Below are 9,743 nucleotides of genomic sequence, written 5' to 3' on the forward strand. Positions count from 1 at the left end.
AATTACTTACCGGGACAATAAAAGCCAAGGTTTTGCCTGATCCAGTCTTTGCAGCTCCAAGTACGTCTTTACCTTGTAAAGCCAAACCTATGGTTTGCCTCTGTATCTCAGTTACCATGCGGTACTGAGCTTCCTGCAGTCCTAGTATTCGGGGTGTGGAAAGGGAAAAAATATATATATATTTATTTTTCTTTGCCCAGAGCTGTATTTTTCCATTTAGAAAACACTGCACATAGCAACACTCACGTAAAACTTAGTTTAAGACAAAAGATTATTTATATGCAAATAAATAATACATTCATTTCTAATGTAATTACTTTCCAAATTAAACTTTATTTATACTCACCTTTTAGAGTTTTCTTTGACAACGGAAAATCTGAAAATCTTTCAATTTCATTTGCATTTATCTGAAACAAATTAAGTTTAATCAGTGCTAAAATCAAACGTAATAAAGAAATTAAATAACCTTTAAGTCGCTGTTAATTTTCCTAGGAAAAATCCAGAGGAGCAATTTGTTTTTGCAGGCTACAGCAAATGGAGTAATGACAGTCACATGCCATAAAAAGGAACTCCAGGAGCTCCCATATCTCTGCAAAAGAGAAGATGAAGTCTCTTCCAGCTGCTGTATGAGATCAGACATCCCAGGTAAATGTCTCCAGCCTGGTCTGTGCCTGGCCAACAGTACAGTACCACTCACAGCTGATGGCACCAAGACAGCACCCACCACTGCCCTCCTGTCCCCCCCATATAACTCTTATTCAGAAGTCATCTCTGTCTAAACTGCAAGCAAGACAAACCTAAAGCAAAAGGGATTCATATTTACTATTATGTTTCTCCCTTTAGCTCAACCAGCTTGTACACTTGCATCACAAAAAACCCTTAGTGATTTTAAGAACATTTTTTCACACTGTTCATAAAAATGTTGACACTATTATATTAATTTTATTTTAGTACGATCCTTATTTAAGTTCTTTAAAGCTCAACTTTCTAACTGTATATACAAATGACAAATTAATTTAATTTAGGTGGAAAAAACACACAACTCTAGGCCAAACGGAGAAGTTTTCTTATTAAAAAAGGCTTAAATCTGTTGTGAATGATGCTATAATGATGGGTTTACAAAGTTTTTCATCTCTATACTGCTGCTGCGTATCCCGTGCTCCAAAGATGGATTGAGAAACAGGAAGTCATGATAACCTTATGTGTGAAATGATTGGCCTGGTAGATGAGGGCAGTGGATATTGCCTACCCAAACTTCAGGAAGACTTTCAATACTGTCTTCTCACAGAGGAGCTGCAATATGAGCTGGATGAACAGTCAGTGCAGCGGACTGAAAACTGGCTGAACGGCCAAGCGCAAAGCCTACTTGGAGGCCATTACCTAGTAGAGTACCTCAGGAGGCAATACCAGGTCCAGTCCTGTTTAAAATCTTCATTGATGATCTGGCCGAGGGGACAGAGCACGCCCTCAGCAGGTTTGCAGATGAGACAAAGCTGGGAGGAATGCCTGGCACACCAGAGGGGCGTGCTGCCATCCGGAGGGACCTGGGCAGGCTGGAGAATTGGGCTGACAGGAATCCATGAAGGTCAACAAGGAGAGGCGCAACGTCCTGCTCTAGGTAACAGACACATCCCCACTCCACATTTTTCCATTTTGACTCTACAGCACTCGCATTAGATTTTGGTAAAAATGGGGACTTTGTACAACCTCTTATGACGTGTTTTCGAGTCCACTGTAGGAATGTCAATGGCATTACAGGATGTTTAGGAGAAGGATCAAAGACAAAGAAAGGGAGGGATCAAGGTGGACTGGGGAAGAACAAGTGTGAGGAAATAGAGGGAACTGGAGATAAACGGGGCTGGTCAGTATGCTCGTCTGACTGAGCCCTGCACCTGATTACCACAGCCTCTCCTAGGGTCTTACTACATATCGCTATGTAATAATTATTATTTACCAATAATTACTCTTACTTTCCTTCTAACCATTCCCTGTATGGGTACATGCTCTGTTCTGAGCCCACACCTGAGACCACCAGCAGACGTCAAGCCAGAGCAGCCAGCAGCAGCAAGAGAGTCGAGTGCCACAACTGGAGCAGGACCACAAACTTCAGAGGCCTGAGGGTCCAGGTGCCAGCACCAGGGAAAACCAGGGGCTAAGGTCAGCTCTTGGACAGACTGAGCAGCTGATGCCAGATACTGCCTATTTTCTATGTGTGCGCATATATTTCACAAATAAATGTTAATCCTGACCAGCAGGAGTGGAACATTACCTGCCCTCCGTGTTGTTCAGGTGTGTGCAGGTACAGAGTGTATTCATGTGTCTCTTACAAGGGTGCTGGCAGAAGCACTGCCCTCTGTGTTCATCTGTGGCTGACCACGTGTGCACACACTCAGCCCCAGGAATATACTCACCCTCACTGCAGGCTGCACCTCAGGACCCAGCCCTGCAGCAGCCTTACACCTGCCTGACCGGGACAGGAGGAAACCCCTGGGTCCTGAAGCTCACCAGGTTCAGCAACCTCTAATACTTGGTGTACTTGATTTTCTTTGGCTGTCCTGCAGGGTACAAAACATACTAAAGAAGTAGCTCAGTGTCCTGACACCTACTAATTTACTTCTCTGTATACATCCACCTCTCGAGCGCATTGTGAGGTGTTAACTTTATACACACACACACCAAGAGTATGCGTTTGATTCCACAAGTTGGCTGAACAATTTACAAAAACGTTGAGATGTCAAGTAGAGATCTTAAGAAAAATGTAGTACTTTCAAGTCTTCTCTAGTCAATACCGTATCATCAAAAGATGCCAACAGCTTCTCCTAGCAAAGTTAACAATCAATAGCAGTAAGACAGCACAGAAGTCAGAGAGAGAAGAGAAAAGAACAACCGAAAGTACAAAATAAAAGAGGCTAATGTATCTATAAAGCCTGAGCAGACTAACAAAAAGGTAGATGACAGCTGTGAATGCATACTGACTAGCAGCCACAGAGTGAGATTTCCAGATGGCAACCTCGGAGCTCCCTCAGCTCGTGCATTCCTAATGGGCACCGGTACCTCTAACGGGCTGCGGAGCAGAAACCTCCCAACAAAGGAGCCAACCAACATGGTCCTCAGACATTTAAGACGACTTGTGATAGCACTTCTCAAGAAAGCCTCAAATGAAGAGTTTCTGAGCTGTCAAATCAGGCTTGAAATACCAAACTTTCTGCCAGCCCTGCCTACTACAGAAAACTGTGAACTGTACTTTCTCTGAGGATCTATGCCTGTTTAAAGCATCCAGATCACAACACTGCTCTCTTCAGCTGAGAACTCTTCAGTAGCAACAAGGAAGTAATTTAATGTACGAACTTGGTCTTGAGATAAAAGGGAGTAACACCTTTATTAAAACCCCTTTTTGACATGTTCCAAGACAAAGCTCTTGCAAGACAGATTTCAAACTTTCACTGCGTCCTAGCAGAGCAATTAAACCTTTACCAAACATTACTCAGAAATCTTCAAGGTGAATTATTTAACTTGTGCTCCGAGAAGCACAGACTTTAAGCTAGTACATTTCTGGGACAGGGAAAGAACTCCTGTCTGAAATCACTATTTTAAAAAGTCTGACTGTCACAAATTGGATTTCGAATCAATATTTCCCAAATTCAGTTGATAATTGTGCAGATATTGCATGGCATGCAGTATTGCATATTGTGCTAATTCCCAGTCTTGTTACTTTGCATGCTAAAGGATAACAACTCCCTGACGTACAGAGGTTCACTTTAATTTCAACCAAGAGACTGTTCACATTGGAAAGCAGTACGCCTATAGGAGGAAAGACTGTTTTACTAACATTATTTTACTATTTCACTAAGAAGAATTAAAGCAGTCCACTACGTGCAAATAAAGGGATAAATTTAATAGGTTTTGACACAGAACAGACTACCACAACAACGTGAAACTGTTTAAATAATTAGAACTGCTTGAAGTATTTCAGTGGACAACTTATTACTGTGTCATGTAGAGTTAAAAAGAACAGGTGTATTAATCACAGCAGAGACTAATACTATTTTGCTTTTCTACCTTAAACTTCGAAAAGTCAATTTAAAAGTCATAGCATGTATAAGTCAAGCTCTTTCAAGACTTCCAAGAAGGAGAAAAAGTGAGAAAAATACTAAACGAGCGAGCACAAGAATGTAAGGAAAGGCCACATCACCAAAGCTTCCCATGTTACTTCTCTGCCCTACAAAGAATCATCAGTTGAAGTACCCTAAAACTCCAAAGATACTGGCTTATTTTCAAATAAAGTCAGGATGGCAGGAGTAAAAGGGATCGATGCCAAAGAGGTATATCTGCTGATAGAGCTTCATTTCCATAACTACATGCGCTGGTAGAAAACAACACCAGCTTCAGCTACTTCATTTATTTCCCTATCAGAAGTTATTACCTCCTTTAATCTGCTGGAAATCTGTCCACATGAGCTCCCTCTAATCTGTCCCAGGTGAGAAGCTCCAGCTCATTTCAAATACCTCGGATGGTAGCCTGATCTAACCTGACTAATGTGACATAAAGCAGACTAGAAAGAGTTCACCCAAGCATCTTCCCAGCACCTTGACTAGGCTGTTAAGGCTTTTCATTGGCACAACTGAACGGAGAAGATAACATTCATCAACAGCTTTATACAGTTAGGCAACAAGTTCACTGGTTCAACCAACAACAGATCGCCTACAAACACATAATACAGATAATGGTCCCAAGATTTGAAATTTTCACATTTTCTGTCTATGCTGCCAGACGTTTTCCATCAGGTGACAACAGATGACAGAAAAAAAAAATCCAGTAACAAAGTATCTTGGTTATCTCTTTAGTTTTGTTTAATTTTGTCTTGTAATATCCATCAAAGTGGTTCTCAAACCAAGAGCTACAGACAACATACTCTAGGGCAAGGTGAATATTCTTGTGTCCAGCAGCACTGCTGCCCCTATTCCATGCCCCATCCAAGAGCATCTTAAAGCATGGTAAGACCTAACCACCCATAGCTGATGTGCGAGGAACCTCAGCCAGTGCTCTCTGAAGAAAGAGGGGCTTCCTGAAGAGCCTTCTAATTCTGCAGTCCCTAAGCAGGGATCTGTCTCCTGCAGAACTCACTGGAGACCCCTGAAGATCCAAGCACATTGCCCTTCTTCAATCCCCACTCTTGCTGTAACCAGATTCAGGGAAATAAGGAAGAGATGAAGAAGACCAATTGAAAAACCTTGTCAGGGACCAGAAAAGGAGACATGAAGGTCTGAAGATAGGAAGCAAAGCAGTCACCCACCATATGTTCACCAAGAGGAGACTCCTGGAGCTAGAGAACAGCATAGACCCAGAGGAGTTGAGGACAGCAACCTCTACAAACACACCCCAAGACAACCTCCCACCACCCACTCCTTGCCTCTGCTCCTCCCAGCTCCAGAGAGTGACAGAGAATGACTACCCATGTCCCAGAAGTAGATGCACAGGCAGATACGCACACCGGTCACAGAGCCTGGCATCCATATGTGCTCACATAACCATGTGTATGGCAAATTAACTCAAATATTTGTGGAATTAATTGACAGACGTGTCTACAAGGCCATTATAAAGAAATCTATGTAAAATGACTAGAAATTAAACACAAGTACCAAATGTATAAAATGTGTTTCAGGGGGAAGTGACAGCATTTAAATATTATACAAAAATATTTAAGTTTAGGAGTAGCTGAACAGCCTACTGTAAAAAAAAAATAAAAAAAATAAAAAATAATAAAATTTATGTGAGTGAGAAAGGAACACTGACCTCACTATGGAATTGAGGGGTGGAAACTGTTAGAAGAACACAGTTTCATTGACTGACTGTTTGTGTGTGTTCCTTTCAAACCTTTCTTCTGCCTACGTATGTCTGTGAGCAGCACAGCCATACCCTGCTACCTGCCATGGACGCATTCCTGTAAAGTACAGTGGTATGACATAGCAAAGCATTTTTTCCCCCCTAAGAAGTAATGTAATAGACAGGGACACAAGGGGATTTAACACATGCATACAACTTAAATGTAGCAAACTGTATGTGGGGAACAGACATTGTATGTACGTGGAGAAACAAAGAGGCAAAGGCAGCATCAAGAAAAAGAGATGTCAGCTTCCCAGAGCAGATCAGTTATCGAAAGACTTCAGCCACTTCATCTCTGAGGCTCAAGAGAAATCTTTTAATTCAAGCATTGCTTGCTACCTCCTTCTAAACAATTACATTTTTTCATTACCATCTTTCTCAAATAATTAAGCTTAACTACAAGCAAATGACAGATGAATGGAGGTCACACTTTGCCATTCCGTCTCAATGATGAAGAGGCTGTAATCCACTCCAAAAGGCAGCATCTCCTCCAATTGAGGATTCTGGTCATCCTGTTCTTGCCTCTTAAGACTCCCACACTGTATGCATATAATTTCAGCACACAAGAGCACCGTACTACTTAGGCTTCTGCATATATCAATCTATTACATTAGAGAAAAAAAGAGGAAAGGGGGAAAAACTATCAACTGAACTAAGCTACTTTATGAGACTGATGGCAGTTGGCTGCTTGGAGTATTACATGACCAGTGATGCACCTCCAAAACAAGAGGTTGAGAAGAAAGAATAGCTAAATATTGCCATAGTACCCTAAAAGTAATGCAGAAGCCTAATTTGTGTATGACATTACCAAGTAAAAGCAAACTATTGTCTTATGTAGAAACAATTAGGGCCTGAAGATACGCAAAGTTAACTTCACACTACACATATCAACTCCTGTTTGAATATACAGAAATTAAAAAAGCAATCATAGAAATACCGCAGCTAAGTATATAAACAGCAAGGCCACCACTCAGGGGCCTGGGCAGAGTCTGCAAACTGTACCTGGCCTGTGTTGAGCTGCTTGAACCCAGTTTCCCCCTTGAACACACACACACCTTCCGGAGACCATGCAGAGCCAGCTGCCTAAGCCAAGGTGCCGCGGTACCATGACTGAATGCAGGAGGTTTTTCGTTCCTCAGCAAAGAGCACATACCTGACAGTGGTCATCCCCCTCAGAAATAATACAAGCTTCTAGCAGTGCAAGTACTATTCAGCACCTAAATCTTCTACAGTGAGTATAAAAATAGTGCTGAAACAAGTCAAGACTCAAAATTTATCCACAAGATGTATTGATCATTTATATAGGTACCATCTTTACTTTTTACCATGAAAACAACACAGAGCACAAGCAATAAGCTCATTTTTTCCCTAAAAAATAATCTGTGATTCAGAACAGCAGTTTGACCATTTTTGAAACATACCGTTTGCTTTCAAAACAGTAAAACCAATGACAATGTGAAACTGGATCTTAACTAAGGAGCCACCTCGACCTCTGCGTGGTGACAAACATGTTCCTACCATACCTACCCTCATTATCTTCTGCTCAGTCAAATAATATCCACCAACATGTCTCTACTAACAGCAATGCTGAGTGCTGCATAGCCAAGCACAACTGCCACACTCCTCGCCGATGGCAGCTGCAAATTCAGCAAATGTTGGCAGGACGTGTGCTTGGCATGTATTGCTGCCCTGAGTCGTTATCCATAATTACAGTATTTTCCGCTACATGGCTTAAAAGATGGCCATCTCCCAGAGGAGCATAAGGGAATCAGGGTGACAATACCAACACCACCAGCCTTGGCACAAATATTCAGTTATATGTTTCCTGACCTGATGATAACTAACGTGAAAAAGTGATGTTTGCCTGTGCAGCACCTTCTATGGAGACAGATGTGTCCCATCTCCAAGAGCCATGCATCCATGCTGCCTGGTCAGAAGGGCCACGTGCCACTCTTCACAACCATCCCCACCATCTGCTTCGGTCTCCTCCTCCTCCTCACTGTGCCCTGGACCACTCACTACCCCTGACCACCCCACAGCACTGCATTAACACCCCCTCTTCCTCCGTCTGGAGGGACGAATGGAGGCACCTCATGGAGGTGAGGAGTCCTTCTGCCTGCACAAAGCACTGTCACACGCTGCCCTAACACCAACAGCCACACAAAGCTCCCTCTCCCTGGCCACGGGGGTGCTCCCTCCCCTTGTACATCCTCCTCCTCCTCGCAGGAGCCCCCTCTCCTCTCGCATCCCTTCCCTCCGTCGGGACAAAGCCCCCCGGCCCTGCAGCCCGTGCCGTACCTGCGGGTATTGCTGCACCAGGCGGCTGATGCCCTCCCTCTCCACCTGCCACTCGGGCCGCTCCCTCTCCTTGCGCTGCTGCCGCAGCCGCTTCGTGCGCCGGGTGTACTTCTTCTTCCACCGCTCGAAGCTGCGCACCGGGTCCAGCACCGCCGGCCCCCCACCGCCATCCCCACCACCACCAGCAGCCCGTCCCATGCTCCCCACCGTCCCGCGTGGGCCGCGCACAGCTGCCGGCTCGGAGACCGTCGCCGTCGGAGCGCGTCAGCGGCCGCGCCGCCGGGGGTGTGCCCGGCCAGGCCCCGCCTAACGCGGCCAGGCTCGGCCGCCAGGGGCGCGGTGCGGTGCGGCTGGGCTTTCCCCGTCGCTCCGGGCCAGACCAGGGCCCAGGGCTCGCAGGCGTGGAGTTAGGCCAAGGCACCGTCCCAGCTGTGCGGTCGGTGTGAGAAGCTTGTAGTACTGCAGCTGCTGCTGCGGAAGGCTTGCAAAGGGTTAAATAAAAAGCGCCCTTCGTGGAGTACAGCCGGAAAAGCGCACTTCATGCATTGTAACCAGTGAAATGCACCTCGTGTAATTTAAGCAAACTGCTGCTTGGTGTGTCATGCAGTATAAATGCACTGTAGTGGAGACTATTAAACAGAAAAGAATGTTTTTGTTTTTAATTTAATAGGAAAGCAGTATGTGCTTAGTACTGTCATAAACATCCTCTGCAGTACCGTGCTACGCAGGGAACAACAGGAAGAATTCTGTGATAAAGCCTGTTATTGGTTTACTCACTGCAGAGAAAAATCTGTCAAATTCGGAAAAATCAAAAAGCAATTGGTCGAGGGGCTGGCGTATGGTAGGCCTTGTGTTTAAGACGGTGGATTTAAGCTCCTGTTTTGGCCCTTCACAATATCGTTGCAGTTACTCTCACTGACCATAGCTAAAAGCCTTGAAACATGCACGTGGCTGGCAGAGTATCACTGGGAAAACTACAAAAAATGCAAATGAGTTTTACACTGTGCAGTGGAGGGGGGCTCTTTACAACACACAGACCAGTAAAATTAACTAGATTTAATCAACCTGCAAATGTACATTATCTTTATGTGCGCAGATTCTTAACATCTTCCTAGAGGGAAGGTCTGCATCATATCTGGTTGTTCTGCAGTCACAACCAATGTGCTGAGTCAAGTTTTAGCACCACATCAGCACACAGGATTAAAAACAAAAACAGGCTACAGAGTCATCAGGCCACATCAGGAAGAGAAAATTACAACGCACTGTCATAAGAAGGAAGTAAACACTTCAATTAGGGGAACAGTGAAAGACTCCCAAAATAATTAGGTCTCTGATGAGGGTTTGGAATTCCAGAAAGCCGAGGGAAAAGGGAGTGTCTGTTAATTAACTCCACTTTTGCCATAAATATGTTGAGTGTATCACTAAGGGTGTTCTCCCTCCTCCCCAAGACCATGGAAACCTGTGATTATAAAAATGTTTGTTTTCCCTTTAAAATACATTACATTTCCAATTTCAGGAACAGATGGAAAAATCTCCATTAAAAATGCCCTGATTGGATCTCT

At 44.1% G+C, this 9,743-nt stretch overlaps 1 protein-coding gene across 1 annotated transcript in view; it reads right to left on the reverse strand.

Annotated features, from left to right (window-relative positions):
* Nucleotides 1–8,444, reverse strand: part of DDX10 (DEAD-box helicase 10) — a 193,680-nt gene extending 185,236 nt beyond the window's left edge. Inside the window, 3 exon segments of the mRNA XM_013188158.3 lie at nt 11–141; nt 347–407; nt 8,182–8,444. Coding sequence (XP_013043612.3) covers nt 11–141; nt 347–407; nt 8,182–8,379 — 390 coding nt within the window. The 5' untranslated portion in view covers nt 8,380–8,444.
* Between the last annotated feature and the right edge of the window lie 1,299 nt (nt 8,445–9,743).

This window comes from Anser cygnoides, chromosome 1 (genome assembly GCF_040182565.1).
Source record: "Anser cygnoides isolate HZ-2024a breed goose chromosome 1, Taihu_goose_T2T_genome, whole genome shotgun sequence".
Taxonomy (NCBI): Eukaryota; Metazoa; Chordata; class Aves; order Anseriformes; family Anatidae; genus Anser; species Anser cygnoides.